Here is an 18495-nt window from a genome sequence, read left to right on the forward strand (position 1 = left end):
AGATGAGATTAGAAGGAGGAGCGGAGAGAGTACTAGGCAGAAGGTTAAGTGTGTGAGAAATCCCAGAAGATAAAGGAAGATTAAGAAAAGGCAAGCATGGATGGCTAGAGCTCAGAAAAGCAAAGAGACAGAGAAATGTGATGAATCCAGAGAAGAAGGTTAGAGCCAGGATCCAGGATATAAAAGGTGTTAGGTGTTGTGACATCTCAAGCACAATGGGAAGCCAGTAAAGAGTTTGAAATAATGGAATGATATGATCATATTTGTGGTTTAGGAGAATTCCGCTGGCTGTTACTTGGTAGTGTGAAGGGAAAAACTAGAAGTATGATGCAGCAGGTGAGAAATGTGGGTTGTCTTTACTAAAATAGCACAGAGAGGGAGGGAAGTAGAAATATTTGAAAAACACAGAGTAAAGTTGAAAGGATTACCTGAGTGATTGGCCATGGCAGGTGGAAAGAGAAGAGACAAGGACCACACCTTGGTTTCTGTCTTCAGTAGGTGATAGTGCCATTTTTTTAAAGGTAACATGTAATCATTCAGAAATTGTCCCTTAAATTTAAATTTTCCTTTCATATTACATTATTTGCTCCTCGTGGATCCTAAAACTAGCTTTGATATATACTAGAGAAAACAAACAAATTATGAGATCATGCTGTTCTAAAAAATCAACACAAGTGCACAGTTGATGCAATATTGCTTTTATTGGGGGTTTGGGACATATGACAGAGTCTTATAAAATGTCAACAAAGTCACACTTTGTGCTTGGCTACTCTTTAAACAACCCTGTTTATTTATGAGCTCACTTAATGAGAACTATGTGAGAGATACAGTCAACAATCATTCTGAAAACAGGACAACCAGAGCTGTAAAGAGATCTAAATCTGACATTGCCAGATACCTAAGCGGAAATTTACAACAGTCGAACATTCAGAGACTTCCACACATTTAGAAGTTGGTGCATAGGTGGATCCCGCTTAACTGACTACTTCAAGACAGAACTGCATTTTGAACCTTTATGTTATCCAGCTGACCACTTTATTAACCATTATTAAATGCCAATCAAATGCAAAGGGGCTGGAAAAGACAGTGAGATTTCCTTAGTTCTAGCCTTTTATGGCCAAGGTACTCTTAAGTTAGTTATACGAATAAGTGAGGATTATAATAGCAAATGACTTAATATTTTTAAAAAACATACATACTATTGAAACAGGCATGTATAGACATTCATGCAGAAGCACTTACAAATATATACAGTGCATAAAGTCGGTTAAGAAGATGCTCATTAGAAGATCTGATTTGTGTAGGTGAACTAAGAATTCCAAATAACTTAAGAATATCACTGAAGACATTGTATACATAAAACTTCGACCATTATGTGTTCTTTGGGTATGCACCACTGGCAATATCTGGATCTAAAGATGTTGGTTCAGAGATAGTGATTTTTCACATCAAGATGGGAAGTGCAGAACTGAAACAGTCCACTAGGCATGAAGCTTCCTGGTTACCTAGATAGAATCCTGCCATTGATCAAATTCAAGTTCATATTTCATTTAAGCAGGGTGGAGAGTCGCTGGTGAACCTGTTTTCTGGTTCTTGCTCTGCCACACCCAAATGTGTGATCTTCTTTTATTCACTCTAAATGTATGGGCTATAGATTTATGTCATCTGTAACAAAGGATATTGCAATAGGTGCCTTAAGCTCTCTCTCCTTCCTCGCCTTTTTTTTTTATTCTCAAGAATTTGAGATTTCATGCAGACCAAAGTGAACAATCTCATCAAAGTCTGGAAATAAGCATGCCTAAAATGTTGACAACCTTATTTCTCACTTTAAAAAATTTCTATAATAAAAATGTATTCTATCACTGCAGTGTAATTTAATCAGAAAACTGAAAAGTTTGAAGTAATAATTAAATGAAATAGCTATTTGTTCATCACAGAAAAATATCAAGGAATACAGAAAATCGTGGTAACATTGTGACGCTGATCACAACATTATGACAGTGCTTTAGATCACGAGCTTCCTAATTGCAATCCCGAATGTGAACACTGTATGTGGCACTTTGGCAAGTCACTTAGCCTCATTAAACCTCAGTTTTCTTGCCAGTAAAATGGAAGTAATAATATACATCTTGCATAGTTGTTGTGAGGCTTAAGTGAGTTATTATGCAAAATGCTCAATATATAGTGAGAACTCAGGAAATACTGATTATTATTAGGTTTACAGAAAAATCACAAATTGTCCATATTATCACCAATCATCATCACTTGCTTTAATGGCAAAGGAATATGATTATAATTCTAGGTGACAGCTGGGGTGGGAAAGGGGAGGTGTATGTGCAAAGTCTTTACCAGATATATTCAGAGAGGTACTGAACGTCTGGGGTAAAGACGTGTGTATTCATAATTGCCTAAACTCACCATGTGGATTTCTTCCTCTATGGCTTTCTAGGACATCCACCTAAAGGACCCTATTTTTTCCTTCTTCCCATTTATCTAAACTTTTGGCATCCTTCAAGATTCATCTCATATTTTTCTCTTTTGTGAAATTTCTTCCTTAAATAAGCTGATTTTACCTACCTTACAGAGAACCTCTCTGAGCTCATTGTTTACATCTTGTTTTGTTCTGTTTTGTTTTTGCTCTTAGCATCTACTGACCTGATCTATTACTTATCTTTCAAAAGTTCACATAATTCTGTATACTAGATTTAAGCTCTTTAGAAACAGTGACCATATCTCAGGGAACAAAGCTTGCTTGATAAAAACAGTGGTTGATTGGTTAGTGTCGGGTCAAAAAATGTATTTCTATGTTGCAGTATGAGTTTCTACCACTGCTTTATCCTTTCAATTGCCTCTGACTTCTTTGTTATTTCAAAAGTACTTTTTATTCTTTAGGTCACTGTTGAGATCAAACTCTTTGTGTGGCTAAAAATCATTCTTCTTATAGCATTAATTTTGTTTCTTAAAATGTTAAGATATTTGTGCAATTTTAGATTTTAAAACTAGGGCATTAAGAAGCATGTCTGTACTAGGAAAAAAATAAATGTCACATGAATTTAAATACAAACAGAGGAATACACATGAGGAAGGGAAAGTTCTTGGCTCATTAGAAATCTAGAGGTCATTATTAAGTTTTTCTGTCTCTTGAAAAGATTGCCTCTTGTTCTGAGAGTTCTACTGGCTGAAACTGCACCCTTTGAGTGTGTTGCTTAGCAGGAGAGATGTCTTCAGGTGATCACTTTCTTTGTTGCAACTTCATAGTTGGCTTGCGGTTCCATGAATATAGCAATCTCTGCAGTCTGTCTTTTCACTGCGGAGACATTCCTGAGAAAGGGGGCTATAGGATCAGCTGAAAGGAACATCAACACAACTAAAAAAATAACAGAACATGTCACAGAAAGTTATCGCATTGACTCTTTAATAAAAATAAAGAAAGGTAACGAAACGTCAGAGACCACATTTTCCTAACTATAGGTGAAATGCTGCATCTCTAGAAAAATGTTGCTTTGTATTCATTTTCACCTTGCTCAACTTGCAGCCAGGCAATGGCATTGCCTGAGTGCATGAGAGCGCACCACTCTCTCGTGCTGGGAGAAAATACTACGTAAGGAAAGATTCAGGTTTATCCAATTGGGAACTTACTGATTCAGGACACATAGGGAAAGAACAAAAGAACACAGGACATTGAGGACACATTCAAATGAATTGAAGGACTAAAGGCAAAATAAAATAGTTGTGGGTACATAACTGCTTAGTAATGCAGGAGTGAATGAAGTCACCAGAACTGTTAGGTGTTAATTGTCAGTGTCTTGTATTTGTCTCTGTATTGCCAGCACCTGGCTCAGAACACGGCAAATGGTACTCAATAAAAAAAAAATAATGAAAGAAACAGAGAGAGAAAGGGGTGGGGGGAGAGAGAGAAAGAGAGGAAGAGGGAGAGGAAGAAAAAGAGGGAGGGAAGAAAAAAGAAAAAGAGGGAAAGAAAGAACAAGAAGGCTCTGAACTGTAGACCAGGCGGAGGGACAGAGCATGCAGAGGCGAAGCAGGGTGCCAGCGTACTCAAAGACGTGGGAGCCAGAAGGCAGGCTTGCTTAATTCGAGAAGAGATTGCACATTCTGAGTGGTTTTAGAAAATGGGGCGGAGAAATTTCCAGGTGGCTTTGAACATGTTAAAATTGAATGTGGGAAGTGTGATGTGTTCACGTAACTGTTGCGGGCTTCTGAGGGGAATATTAGCATGATTCAAGTGAATCGAGTGTAAAGGGAAACATGAAACTCAAAGGCGTCAACCCAACAGCAAAAGCAAACCATGCTGCAAGAAATTAAACGAAGGCAGAATGACTAAAGAATGTGGTCTTCAAATAGAAAGGCGGGTGCTTTTCTGGGTTTCTTCTACGTTAACGTTGAGGGAGATGGGCTTAGAACTCAGATCAAGAATGTGCTTCTCCTACTGTGTAGTTTTTTTCCTTCTTCAGCTGTTGCTCCTTTCTGTCACTGCCCCTTCCTGAAAATGAACTCCAGTTTTTACTGTTTTAGAACCAATGCAAAATATGTTAGTACATACAGAACCTGGAGGTGGAATCAAATATAACTTTGAAGAGCAACTGCTGGTACTCCAGATAGACTCCGGATTTGGGGGTCCTGCAGTTGTTGCTATGCTTCCACACTTTAGAATAGCTTCAAAAATTCTTAGAGCTGTAAAGACTATAGAGCCCAACGAATCCAACCCACTCATTTTACAGATAAGGATATTTGAGAAGAGTTATATTAATGTTTCTCTTTTTTATTTTACAAAGGTGGTATGAATGAAATATACTTTGCAGGTGGATTTTAACTGAACTAAAGCCTTTATTGTCAGCCTCTTCATTATGCTCACACAATGAAGTTGCATAATGAGTTGGGCATAGAAAAAGGGATATCTATGACGTATCACTGCTTTCTGCCCTAAACACTTTGGATAAACTGAGGATGTTGCTTCTCTAGATGGCAGGTATAATACATATATTTTGTAAAACCTGTAAAAGAACTTAGTGTTAAATATTGTTAAAAGGTATTTTTCTGTTCTAATTAAGCAGGCAATAACTGATCCTGGACGAGTACTTACACACACATCTAACAGATTTTAGAATTTATTATTGTGTGGACATTCACAGAGGTGCTAAGCTCTAGATACACATGTGTAAGACTCATTTTTGAATAAATTAAAATGTTATTGCATTAAGAAAGGATGCTTCACACAAGTTTTATGACTCCTTTGGATAGCTAGTAATGAAAAGTCTTTAAATACATGAGCAGGTGAAAAGTGAACCAATGTATTGCTTTGGAGTTGCATAGAGATACCCCACACAAAATGGACTCCATTGTTAAAATGAATTTTGAGGAATAAATAGTATAAATATGTGGACGACCATATTCTAGTTGTCTATTATGAGTCAAATGTTTTACAAATCAGCTTTCTTTGAGTCCCATGCCTACTTAATTTGAATGAGTAATATCTTGAATCATCTTAACATGAGACTCTCTTGGAACTCTTTTTATCTCCCAAACACATAAGCATAAATCGGGACCCTTGTATCGCCTTGCTCAGGGTCCCTCTGTGATCTGATGGTAATGATTCTCCAAATTTGCATTGAGAGCATCTTCACCTACTGAGCGCATAAGTGCCAAGTGCCAGGCTGATCAACCAAGTTGCTGTTGCTCTGCCTGGGTTTTCCTTAATAGCTAGATCTTCAGGAATCAGCTCCTTGGAGGGGCTCTTCAGTGGGGCCATCAGTAGATCTCTGGCATCATGTCGAGAAACCAAAAGGGAAGTTGATGTTTGTGCATAAATGACCTAAGGCAGAGTTTCAGTATTCATCATGCACCATGCACAATGGAGGGAAAATTTTTTTTCAGTTGTTTATTATTGTTTTGATTACTTTGATTAAGTCAAAATTATTATCTCCGCCCAAGGCCATTTCCCTGGCATTTTATCCCATTATTCCAACAAAGGAAATGAATTTCTTGTGAATAAGATTTACTATTCTAATATTCTCCATTACTTCAAGTTGTCCAAGGTCAGAATGAAGACTAAATCAGTAAAGATTAGCAAATATTTTACAAATAACGTAAGTGTCCACAATGATAACCCTTTTAGAAATTACTAATTTTTTCCAACATCTAGGTCACAAACATTTATTCTTGCATAGAACACAGACTGTAGAGTCCTTTTATTCTCATATTAATTAGCAAGGAATTTTTAAAAAGTAAGCTGATTTTAAAAACATACTACTTAGTAGCCATTTCAAATGATGAGATATGCCCAAGGGGGGTGGGGCGTGGAACTCAAGTAGGCAACATGTAAAGCAACACACAACTATATGCACATTAGTATAATTACACATTGCAAATTATATCGGATGTATCTAATATCTAATTTTTTGAAAGCTGATTCCACTTGAGACTTCAATAACAGCATCAACATTTTGCAGGTGGCTCCTTCTGTATAGTATCCAAAGGGAATTATTCCTCTAATGTGCTTACAACCCTCAAGTAAAAGCTGAAGCTCTCTCTTAAAGGACCAATGAACAATGAACACTGGGAATATTACCTTGATAAGGAAGGGGGGCAGGCTCCACTATATATAATATTCAGCACAGTTATTTATTTCGTTCTTTCCGTACACATGATACTTATTTGCTTCCAGCAATAAGAAACAAACTTAAACATGAGCCTCATTAGAAAATGTGGGGAGATCTACATATACATTCTGAGGCAATGATATGAAAAGCTAAGGCTGACGCTTTTTTAGATCAACTGATAGAAGAGAATTGTGTAATAGAATGGCAGATTATACCTTTGACTGAAAACAGAAAGCCCTACATTAAATTCTTCTCTTCTAAAACATATGATTAATTTGTCCTAAAGAGTACCCCAGATCAAAGCGCTGCTTTGAGAAATAGGCTTTTGACCTCATCTTTCTGTATGAATCAATCAATCATCAAATAACCAAAATATATTTGTGATCTTGGAGAATGAAGCATATTATTCAAGTTGATTGGATCCATTTTCTTGATTCCTCCTTAAAGATCTTTCTGCTAATTAGTCAGGGTTACTATTGAATTATGTAATTATCTGCACTTTTGTGCAATGAAATATGTTGTCATATCACATACTTTATCATGCTGTTGCTGTTCACACTTAATGATGCCTCTATAGTTAGCAGTTTCCTTTGTTCTGCTCAGTAAGTGGTTTTAGAAAGGGGTGGGCTGGGAAGGAGGAGCCTTGGGGTTTGTAAAATAAAATCATACATGCCTGGTGCACGCGCAAAACTTTATGCATTTACATGAATTTCTTTTTAGAAATGAAGCTGCAATTCCATTTGGAATAAGCTAAGAGGCACATGTCGGTGACTTCGAATGCAGCCACAACGATATTACTGTACCTGGAACATGTCTCTAGTGCATTTCCACTGCGGTGCAGTGGGTAAAACGCCGATTTAATTTTTTTTTTTTTTTAATCAGCAAGGAATGTCTTTAACAAGGAAGAAGTAAATTATGATAATTACTCTGAATGGTCGGATCCTTGAGCATTACTAATTAGCATTTATTGCCTGGATTATAGAACAATACATGTGAAACGGAACTGCGATTGCTCTTTTACATTGAAGACTTGAAAAGGCAATGGAGTAAAAAGGCAACACCATCGGTAGCTTAGTCAGTAGTTTACCTCTCCTTGGTATCATGCACAATTCCTCACTTTGGAAACACATAAATATGGTCCTCAGTATTTATGGCCCGTTCACTTTTTGTGTTAAGTACATGTTTACATATGATATCATAGTCATGGTAGACTCATGAGAGATGAAACATTTTGGTTGTGATGTCATTTTGAGATAATTTTATCAGTTGTGAGAGTTTAACAATAAAGAGCATAAAACTCACTGCTTCATAAAAATGAGATTTTTCTGCAGAAATTTTAACTTAAAAAGAGAACAAAGAACTCAGTTCTTAGCGGATAGAATTTTACATTCTTTTCCCCACTTTCTCTTTGGAGGACTATATTTGAAAATAACTGAGAAAAGGTGATTGGATTCTGGCTTAAGAGCCTTTTGCATTAGGAATTTACAATAAAATAGATTCTGAAATTAGAAAAAAATTAGATATTAATCAACAGACCGACACCAGTCACGTAAATAAATGCCACTTGTATAATTTGGCAACTGAAATTCATAAAAAACCTGGCAGGTAAAAGAAGAGAAAGAGGAAAAATTAACCATTCATCATTCTCGCTGCAGTCTCACCGTGTTCCTCCACACCCCATTATAGCCAATGACGAGAAAAGAATATCGTAAAATATAAAACCAGATACAGTCACTATCTTCCCAATACCTTCCATGGGTTGCCCACCCTGAGCTTTTTTAATTTGAAAGAATAAGTTTGATAAATCTGTGAGGAGATTAAACAGGCTGGTGATAAAAATTAATTCTGCTGAATGAGCAAATGCATTTGGATTGCAGAGATGCAAATAAGATAATACTTTTTTCCTTTGACATAGCAGGCGGATTAGTTTAGAATGTTAAATCTGATTTTATTAGAATATATTAGCAGTGTTTTAATTAATACCAATCAAACATTTTCTTTCCCTGGGGCTTGATGTGTTCCTAACACTTTCTAAATCATTTGTCTTTTTTTTTTTTTCCTCATCAAAAAATTCCCTACCAAATTACCAAAGCCTTTTGTTACATTCTTCATAATCTTACTGTATTCAACGGAAAACCATGAGCTCTTTGCTAAAGGTGTCTTGGCCATAAAATGAGTTCCCAGGTGCTAGACTTAAAATGAGTACCGTTCATTAGTACACTTAATTTTTTAAAAAGGTGGTATTAGAGACTTGAAAACAAACATCTTTGGGGGAAAAATGTTGCAAAAGGAGTTTTGGCTGGCTTGTACGACTTGGCTTTATTTTCACTAGAGCTTCTTAGAGCTGTTAAATTTCCAACTGCACTGGTTTTGAGCTGGCATTTCTTTGGAAACAGAGGCAAAAAAGGAATTAATAAAAGGAGGTGGGGGAAATCTAGTTAAAAATACGGTGAAGCAGTGTGCCCTGTGAACTGAATTGCAACTGTGTTCCAAGGAGGTGCTGCATCGCCTTTCACTCATTATACCCTCCTTTTCTCTCAAGCTTCCTGTCCTTCTGTGTCCGAAAGCTTCAGTTCACTTCTTTCTCTTTTCTTCCCGCAACGCACTCCCACCCCAATTCCCCGCCTTATTTTTTTTTTTTTATCTGCCAAGCTGGATTTGCACTTTTAAAGATCGGTATCAATAATGCCCTGCTTGTTTCGGTTGCACTCTCCCTTTAAAAGACAGCCCCCTCTAATTGATGCGTCTGGGCTAGTCTAGACTGGTAGTGATTGAACCAACCACCAATTATGTTATTCATTTCACTGAACTTCACTGATGGGCTCGGTGAGGAAGAAGGGGTGTTGAGAAACCTGCCCTTGCACTGAAGCGGTTGCCTCCTGAAATATAAAATCTGTGTGTCGTTATGCTCTTCTAAAAGCCTGGGTGATCACTTGTATGATAGCAACCTCGGAACATGAGCAATCCACTTGAAAACATGTAAAAAACCAAAAGAGTGCCTTGGAATGCAAAGTGAAATACTTGTATTAAATTACTATGCTGTTATCATTTAAAAATCACAGAAGAATCACATCTAGCATGTTTTTCTCGATCCATGCACACATTTTCATATAATAAACTGCAGATATATTTTGACTTTGAAACTCACCACAGGTTTTGCAAATATTTGATATGAATCATGTGGCAATATATATCTGTGAGTTAAGTAGATGTCTTGCCATAATTTCCAAATACTTATGCATACACACCAGCTAAGATGGGGAAAATCATTAATCTATTTTCTAAAACTAAAGGTGACTTGAAAATTCAATTACTCTTTTCTTTGAAGCACATTCAGACTATCAGAGGCTGGAAATAATATTTAAATATTACAACTACACAAGAGGTTTCAACAAAAGACTGTGCCATCACTGCACAGGTCATCTTCTTGGTTCAGTTTTCTGATACAAAATGGTTTCTTGACTGCGATTTGGAATCAATGACTAAAATTGTAATAAACACTTAAAAACAAAACAACAACAGGAAAAGAACAGTTTCCTTAACCTTCAACTACATGTATAAAACGGGGTTACAACCAATATAAAGTCTTTAGAAGAAGAAAGCATTTCAAGTCAGGGCTGATTTAGGTATTTTCCAAAAGTAGAAGAGAAATGTTCGCCCAAGAATACTAAATTTGTTTAAATGAAATTGTACACTGGAATTTTTCACAACAAAGGAAAGGTAAGTTACTGTTTTTCTTCCCCAACTATGAGACAGGCCTAAATCACTAAAATTATTCTGTTATAAAAAGTTAAAGCTCCAGAAGACGACAAACTAGGTAATGCTAATAATTACCTTCAGCGAGGATAATTTTAGATGTACAGTTTGGTGTTACAAATAACTTTGTTTGATTGAATTTAATTTTTTTTCCAGTTTTTAAATGAAGAATAATAAGCATTGATTATTCCTAAAGAATACAATAATTGTGTGTGTGTGCTGTTATTATTTCGTGTATTTTATATGTTTAGAAAATATATTTCCAATCCCTCTTACTTTTAAATTCGAATATAACATTTTTAAAAAATACCAAAAAAGGAAGTGATATCCCTCCTTTTATTTTCTTTTTAAAAAAATCTTGCAAAGTAATACAAATTTAGTCTTCATAATACTATAAATTTCTTCCTTTGTGTAGAATAGCAAGAGTAGAATATTCAACCTATTAATATTTTAGCCCAAACTATTTGTTTGCCCCTATATGTTTGTGTGTTCCTGTCTAGCCATATATGATACACATGTGTGGACACTGAATATATGATATGATATATTCCCCTGCCCATTTTAATTGGGTACAATTTTAAGATTAACTGTTGAGTTTAAAAGTTGGAGGCATGGGGCATGCTGGGACTTCAGCTGAGATATACTGAGGTCAAGCACCAGGTACTGAGCTGTTCTTGTTACGCTCGGATAGTACTGCGTGTTGCTCTCAAGGAATAGACCGTGTAGATGAGTTCCACAAGCCTCAGGCATCAATAATATGCAGACATATACATAGCAGCCAAGGCGCTGTGATAACAGCATATATACCTACTTTAACAGAAACCCAGGAGTTGCCACTCTCTGGTCACCTGATCCCACCTAACAATGAAAACCTCAGGGTATACTCAATCACTTCAGACAAACTTTCTCTTCCTTTGTTTTTACTTTAAAGAAAAAAAGTTTCACCAAATTTCCAGGATGCAAAGGCACGACTCGCAGCTCCCAAGAGCCTAACCCGTGGATTTAAACGGTAAACATCACAAGTTAGGGTCTCAGGGACTGAGAGGAGCGCAACGATTTTCTCTTTCTCGAGACAAAACAAAGCAAAACAAGAATGACAGGCAATATCTGTTCGAGGTTCGTGACTGAAACGCAACAAACAGGTGGAACGCTAATTCCTCACTCTCTAAGCTCCCTTCGTTCCCCAAATTTAGATTCCATTTCAGTATGAGACACACACACACACACACACACACACGCATACGAAACATCTGGGGGCGCATATACATACCTGACCATACAATCGCGAATATATCAGAGAAAACTCTTTTCAAGCTCTGATCAGAATAATTGACTAAAATGGAAAATAACATCAATAGACCCTGAAATGCCCATGTTTTTAAAACCATGGTCTACAAGAAGGATTGAATGTCTCTTCAAAGCTTTAATTCACGAGGAGCACAAATGACTGAAAAGAAAATATGAGGCATCTCTTTCCCCCAGGGCAAGCATGCCGCATGCAAAATCATAGAAATCAAGTTTTTAGGAGGAGAAAACCAAGAGGTAGGATCTGGAGGCTGTGAACGCTTAAATACGAAGAGCGTTTGGAACTCACCCGTTGGACGTGGAGCCGGGCCGCACGGCCTCCCGGAGCAGCATCCGAGCGAGGGGGGGGACTGCGAGCTCGCAGGGCGCGGGGCTGGGCGAGGTGTTTCAACAGAGGACGCAGAACCGGGGCGGGGAGGGGAGGCGGGGGCAGGAAGCGATACACCAGATCTAGAGACTGTAACTCTGTCGTTTATGCTTTGACGAGAGAAAAAAAAAGGGCAGTTGGGTGGGAGTGGAGGGAGGGGCTGGGGACTAATCAAATTTGGAAAATAGTCACTTAATTTTTTTTTTTTTTTTTTTTTTAAAGAACAAAAAGTGAGAAACCTCCTCAGAGCTGCTTTTTAAAAAATTTCTTCCTTCTTTCTTTAGTGTGCACTTGGCCAGTCCTGCAAACGAAGCCCTTCTCTGCATCAGCTGCTTGGCTGCAGCCAAGGCCAAGTCACCAGGAGATAGCAGCAGGCTGTCATTTGGGAGTCGCGAAGTGGGAAGGGGTGGGTGGGCGCTGGGGAGACGCATTCTCCCCGCACCTCCCGCTGCGGATCCTCTGAAGCCTTTGGCCGCGATTTCAGAGGAATCCGAAGCCCAGTTCCCCTCCATCTTCGCAGACAGCCACTGGTTCTGTACCTGATCGTCGCTTCTCCCCATCGGACTGGAAGCTGAGCTTTCCTGCGCCGCCTCCAAAAATGAAACTAAAGGGAGGGCCAGGGAATGGGAAGATGACGCTTTTTGCAATTTTTCTTCTCTCCTTTCTTTCTCTCTTTTCTTTTCTTTTTCTTCTTTTATTCCAAGCCTGAGCAAGGTAAATGGCTGGCTAGTCAGAGCATGACAAAGCAGCCAGGAAGACACTGGAGGGGGCCTCAAGCACTCAGGAAAAATGCTAAATATTTTTTATATGTTTCCATATGCAACTCAAAACAGTTAGAGCCCCAGGCTCTTCCCTTCCCCCCTTTAAAAATAGAATCATGCCAGCAAGACAGCTAAATTATGTTTCTTCTCCCTCTGTTCTGGGTCTGTTTGGCACCCTCCCCACCCCCCACCCCCCACGACCTTCAAGACAACTTTTTTTCTCACCTCCATAGGTTCTTCTCAGGCACAATCCTTCGTTCAGCTCAGGGTCTCTCCTTTTTCTCTCCCTTCCCCTTTCCTTTTCCTCTCAGAAAGGCTAGTCCGTCATCATCATACCTAGCTTCTCTCTCTCTCTCAACCTCTCTCCCTTTCCCTTTTACTATTAGAAATAATAATAATAATGGCCCTTTCGACATAGCAGCATGAAGTGGCTGCCTTTGAGAAAGCACATTTAATCTTTACTGGCTCCCCTAGGCTTCAGTGAAGAAGAAGGCAAGGGGGAAAAAAAGGGAGAGAGAGGAAAAAAGATTGTAAGGGAGGCTGCTGACGGACAGCGAGCACCAGGCACAAATCAGCGACGAGTTGAATTTTCCTAGACCACACTGCCCCCTTTCTTCTCGGCTCTCTCCCTAGGCTCCTGGAAAGCCCGAGTGTCTGGTTACAGGAGGCAACGGTCTCCTTTTGCCAACCATGGTGCAGATTCCTCGCATGCCTGCTTAAGTCTCTGGCAGAATAAGGAATCGATATCCCCTTCTAATCACCTTTAGCTCTTCTATGGCTTCCCCCCTTTTCTGAGAATCCACTTGGCTCCCCTTGCGGCTCCCCCACCCTGCCAGGCTCCTACATACAAAGCTTGCAGCCCTGTCATTTCTCACTTCCTTCCATATCTTGGAGACAAGCCTCTCTTCTAATATCCTCTCGCGCTTGCTCCCTCTCTCTGTGGTAGAGTGTGTCTCATCCCTGACTTGCAGCACCGGATGCACTAAGGCATCTCCCTGACTGCTAATGAGACCAAAAATACACCAGCAGGTCAGGGGGAAGGCCAGACATTGTATTATACAAATACAAAAAAATCCTCAGCCTGCTAGACCCGGAGATCAGGTATCATATTTTCTAGAAGGAAAACAAGAGGGGGGGGGGGGAGGAATGAAGAAGAGAAAGCAGGGTGCAGTTCTCTTCCTAATTGCTTCACATCCTATAGGAATTTAAAACACATGCGTGTACAAGTGCAGGTGATACATTTTGTGAATGTTGGTGAGCTTTATGAACAGAAAGTCAGAATGGCCAAACATTTCTTCAAAATCAGCATTTAGAGAGAGAAAAGAGCTATGATTCAAATCTATGTTTAAGACAGGTAGATACTCTGTCCAGGCATGCGATGACTACAATGCTAAAAGTTTCTCTCCTTTCAACAACTGTGTTCTTGCTCATCGATTGTATTTGCAGTATGTACTAATTTACCCCTTATGTTCCCTAGGATTTTGAAATAAACTCATCAGTCACTGCAGCTCTTGCTAACCCTTTGCTTCCACTGCAGACATTTTCCTTATGCCTGAAGCATTTTTCCCCTCAAATGTCCACCAGATACATACACACTTCATTGATCAGCCTAAAATCCCTTGATAATGATAAGTAATATTTGAGATTACAAAAAAAAAGAGGCACAAGAAAAAAGAAAGACATCCTGAGTTGACTAAGGGAGCATCGTTTTTGTTAGCACCCATTTTCAAAGCTCCGCTAAGCAATGATCCTTGAAAGCAGACATCTCCAGAAAATTAGGGTCTCTATGTATCTATACACACAGTGGGTGTATTGCCATCTTAATCCAATTTTCCTGCCTAAAATCATGCAGACAACAGGCAGTGCTGTGTTATATGTGATGTCACATTCTGTAAACAGCAAGGAAGGAGAGGAAGGTATCTGAGGATGCAGGTTTCTTCCAAGTCAATGTTTTTAAAAGGTAGCTTCTTTGTGTTCAACTCAGACATACGTTGTGCTTTGTCTCTGATTGTAAGACCTGCAGAAGCACGGCTGGATGCCAAGAAACGGGAGCAGAAAAAGCTCAATGAGAAGGAGATACAGAGAGAGAAAGAAGGGACAGGAGAGGAAAACATACAGAGACAGAAGGAGAACAGCCTACAGTACTTCCTTTAATACATTTTTTTTTTTCTTTTTGTCATTATTGGGAAAGGAGAAAGAGGTGGTTGCCAGGAGTTGGTGACTGGATTAGAATCTTTTTCAGATTTGGCTAACAGGGTGTTTGCACTAGACTGATGGAGAAAAAAGAAACATGCTAGAATAATCATAAAGGGTGGAGCTGTCAAAAAAAAAAAATCTTTGACTCACTGGGTGCCTCCCTGTAACACCAAAATGAATCATTTCTAACTAGAGTCATCAATTGTCTCAGTGTACTTGTATATGAAGGTCAGATTGTAGGAATCATGTCAAGGCACCCATCTTCAGAAAGGAAAGGTAAATAGAGAATAAGATTCCCGACACTTTACTAAATCTCTTTATACTTACAATAGTTTAGCATGATGTTCATATACTAAGTTAATTCGCCCTTGTCTGTATTCACTCTGCTTACAAAGATATACAAATATATGACTTATAAAAGTTTTACCATGAACACATCATTTTCTCTATACAACTCAGCGATGTCTTTGGAGGATACTTATTTCAAGCAGTTAACACCTGACCCCAATTTCTGTGGGTAATTAGTGAGCTAGATAACCACACAAAGTGGGTAATTATTTAGTACCCAAGGGTACACTAGAAGTGGGTAGTGGCTTTGTTAACAAAAGCACATCTCTAATTATTGTATCTATGATGGGTGTTTTAAAAATACCAGTTACTATATCAAGTGAACCATGATAAATAAGTGAACTATTTTGCTGTCCTTAGCATATATGTATCTTCAATCATGGTTAATAATATTTACCTCTCTTGTATGGAGTGTTGTGAAGATTAATTAGTTAACATCTGTAAGACTCTCAGAAGATGAAATAAGTTAGAGAGCTTCTAAATACAGTATTATTGTTGTTATTATTATCTGGGCTAATAAATTCCAGGATGGGAGAAGCTGAGGGAGTAAATGCTATTGTCTGGTCTACATCTTGGTTTGAAAATATGCTGAGATCACAAATGTAATGAGTTTGATTATGAGTTTGATTCCACTACCTGACAGAGTCTAACAGGGGCTGTAATAGAAAAGAAAGGTGGATGATCTTTCATTGACAGCTAGCTGGCTCGGGTTAGATCTAAGGAGCTGGGGTAGGAGGTGAGGAGAGGGAGGAGCAGGAGGAAAGAGTCAGTGATGGGCTGGGAGGGAAGCCGAATCAGCTGGACCACACCCTCCTTCCAAAGTCTTTCTATCCTACTCTTTGGTGAGCAGCAAATATGCACAAAAATCTCCAGAGAAGACATCTAGCAAGTTTCAGGACAAATTCAGCCTACTGACAATCCATCAGCCAGTTATATAGTACTTATTCTGGAGAAGAACCACAAGTACAAATTGTTTGAACAAATGCACATACATTTCAAAATAGTACAGTGTTGAGAATAGTCACACACAGATCAACCTTAGATATCTTTAACACAGGACACGAGCAGTGATGAAGAAGCACTTTCTATTTAATTGCTTTTATGAACCACTCGAAGAGGAAAAGGGGGTATTATTTATTTTTGCTGAAAAAGAAAGGAAAAAAAGGAAAGAAAGACAACCCCATGCTTTCAGGGACCCTCATTCTGGAGAGCAACCAAGCCTTGAACACAAACAACAGCAACAAAAACTTACTGCTTTCTCTGTAAATGTCCGTCTCCTTGAGCTGGCTGTCTGGGTCTGGCTGAGGCGGGACAGACAGAGGCCTCTGGGATCCAAATCTTCAAGTAGGCTCACCACATTTTTTCTTTCAAAGCAGGTTGTCCTGGGGATTAACCCTAGGAGTCTGGGAGATGCAAGCATGTGGGAAGGGTGAAGGAAATATACAAAAATATTGAATTCAGCCCAGTTTCAGCTTCTAGGGAACAGGAAAAGGAAAGGACCCCATTAGTCAGCCAACAGGTACCTCTGCCGAAATTTCTGCTGGAGGACGGCCTCCAGGACACGTGTTTATGCTGTGATTGGAGGCCAGTGATGTGATGAGCACATTTTAAGAGTTTGGGAGCACAGGGGAGATTTCTCTAAAAGCCACTCAAGCCAGGCTTCTGACCTGAAGCCCAGTATTTGTCACCCCCTCTCTGAGCTCAGAACTACAAAGGCTGACTGGCATTCCCCAACCCGCCCAGCTCCTTTCAAACCCACAGACTGTGCCAGACTGGCCCCACCTCCCACTGCAGCAAATTCTGTAGCCCGCTCCATGCTGTGCTGGAAGAAGACAGATTTCCGTTTTAATTGTCCTACCTGGCGGTCCCCTCTGCCACTACCCCTGGCTCTTGGTTCCTGGCATGGTTTCAATGGCCCAATCAATTGCTTTCCCTCCCCCATCATAATCTTAAACACCTCTAATTCTTTCCCCAAATTTTATCCCTTTCACACTAAAATGTTTTTATGTCTTGCCGTTTCTTTCATGTCTGGCCACCACCACCTCCTTTCTTCAGTCTCTCTCACTGTCTTGTTTGACATTTTTTGCCATGTTCTGTCTCATGTTATGGACTGAAAACCAAAATCAAAAGTTGGCTGCCAGTGTCTTCTCCCTTCCCTTCCCCCTCACTACATAAGCATGTCTGACAATCCAGTTTACCTCAGGGCATTTCCCAAAAGATCACCTAAAAAGAGTTGAAGCCGGTAGGCATGCGCATGTGCGTGTGCATGTGCGTCTGTGTGTGTGTGTGTGTGTGTGTGTGTGTGTGTGTGTGTGTGTGTGTTTTAATTGTCCTAATGCAGCAGGAAAGGGCTCGATGTACAGAGATAGAAAGAACAGAAGAAAAAAATCTGGTATATTTGTGGATATTTAGGGTAAAAGAAATGAAAGCTAATTACAGCAAGAACTTACAGGAAGAATATTATATACATACACATGTATACATAGTCTGTATCAAACATCCATGCTGAGCATTAAATCACAACACCCTAAGATTATCTGATTATCTGAAAAGGTATTTACCATCCTGTGCATGCGACAGGCAGGACCACGTGGGTCTGCAGCTGAAAGCTGAATACAAACGCTTCTGGGATGGACTGGAAGAAGACAGACTCCTGTAAGTCATCTGCCTCCCTCCACCCCCGTCTGCACTGAGAGGCTAAGAACTGCTGTAGCACCCCTTTCCTTCCACCATGACTTAAGATTACTATTGCTATCCATCCCTTAAAATATTTGTGCCCTTAACCTTACTATTTAGGTATTTATTGCTTTAATGTTGAAATTTCGTTCTCTGTGACTCCTCTAATAGCTATTGTTAAGGGTCTTCTGTGTGTCAGACATAGATAACTCATTTCTCATTTAGTCCTCAAAACAGCCTTTAACGACATTATCAGTGTTTTACAGATGCAGAGAATGAAGTTCAGAATAGTTAGCACTGCCCAGCTCATGAATGGCACTGCTAGGATTTGAACCCAGGTCTAACTCCATAAACATGGAAAACATCCTTCACATCATTATACCCTTTGACTCCTCTCTCAGTGTAAATGACACTTTCTGCAGTTAATCCCCTCAAACTAGTTTAGTCTCTCCTCCTACAATTTTCCATA

The 18495-nt window shown here is 39.2% G+C and overlaps 1 protein-coding gene across 1 annotated transcript; it reads right to left on the bottom strand.

The window, feature by feature from the left end:
* Positions 1-1933: 1933 nt before the first annotated feature.
* Positions 1934-13238, bottom strand: LOC134377094 (uncharacterized). Its single transcript, XM_063095708.1, has 4 exons — positions 13032-13238; positions 12585-12649; positions 11968-12155; positions 1934-3321 (listed from the first exon to the last, which is right to left on the bottom strand). Exons 1-4 carry the CDS (start codon positions 13035-13037, stop codon positions 3305-3307), a joined length of 276 nt encoding a protein of 91 aa, XP_062951778.1. The 5' UTR covers positions 13038-13238; the 3' UTR covers positions 1934-3304.
* Between the last annotated feature and the right edge of the window lie 5257 nt (positions 13239-18495).

This window comes from Cynocephalus volans, chromosome 4 (assembly GCF_027409185.1).
Source record: "Cynocephalus volans isolate mCynVol1 chromosome 4, mCynVol1.pri, whole genome shotgun sequence".
Taxonomy (NCBI): Eukaryota; Metazoa; Chordata; class Mammalia; order Dermoptera; family Cynocephalidae; genus Cynocephalus; species Cynocephalus volans.

Bases quoted from the DNA above. Each gene is read 5' to 3' on its own strand.
- LOC134377094 (XM_063095708.1), bottom strand. The intron at 12,156-12,584 runs GTACAGAACCAG...CTCTCGTCAAAG, and splicing joins TGGGGAGAAGCGACGATCAG to CATAAACGACAGAGTTACAG.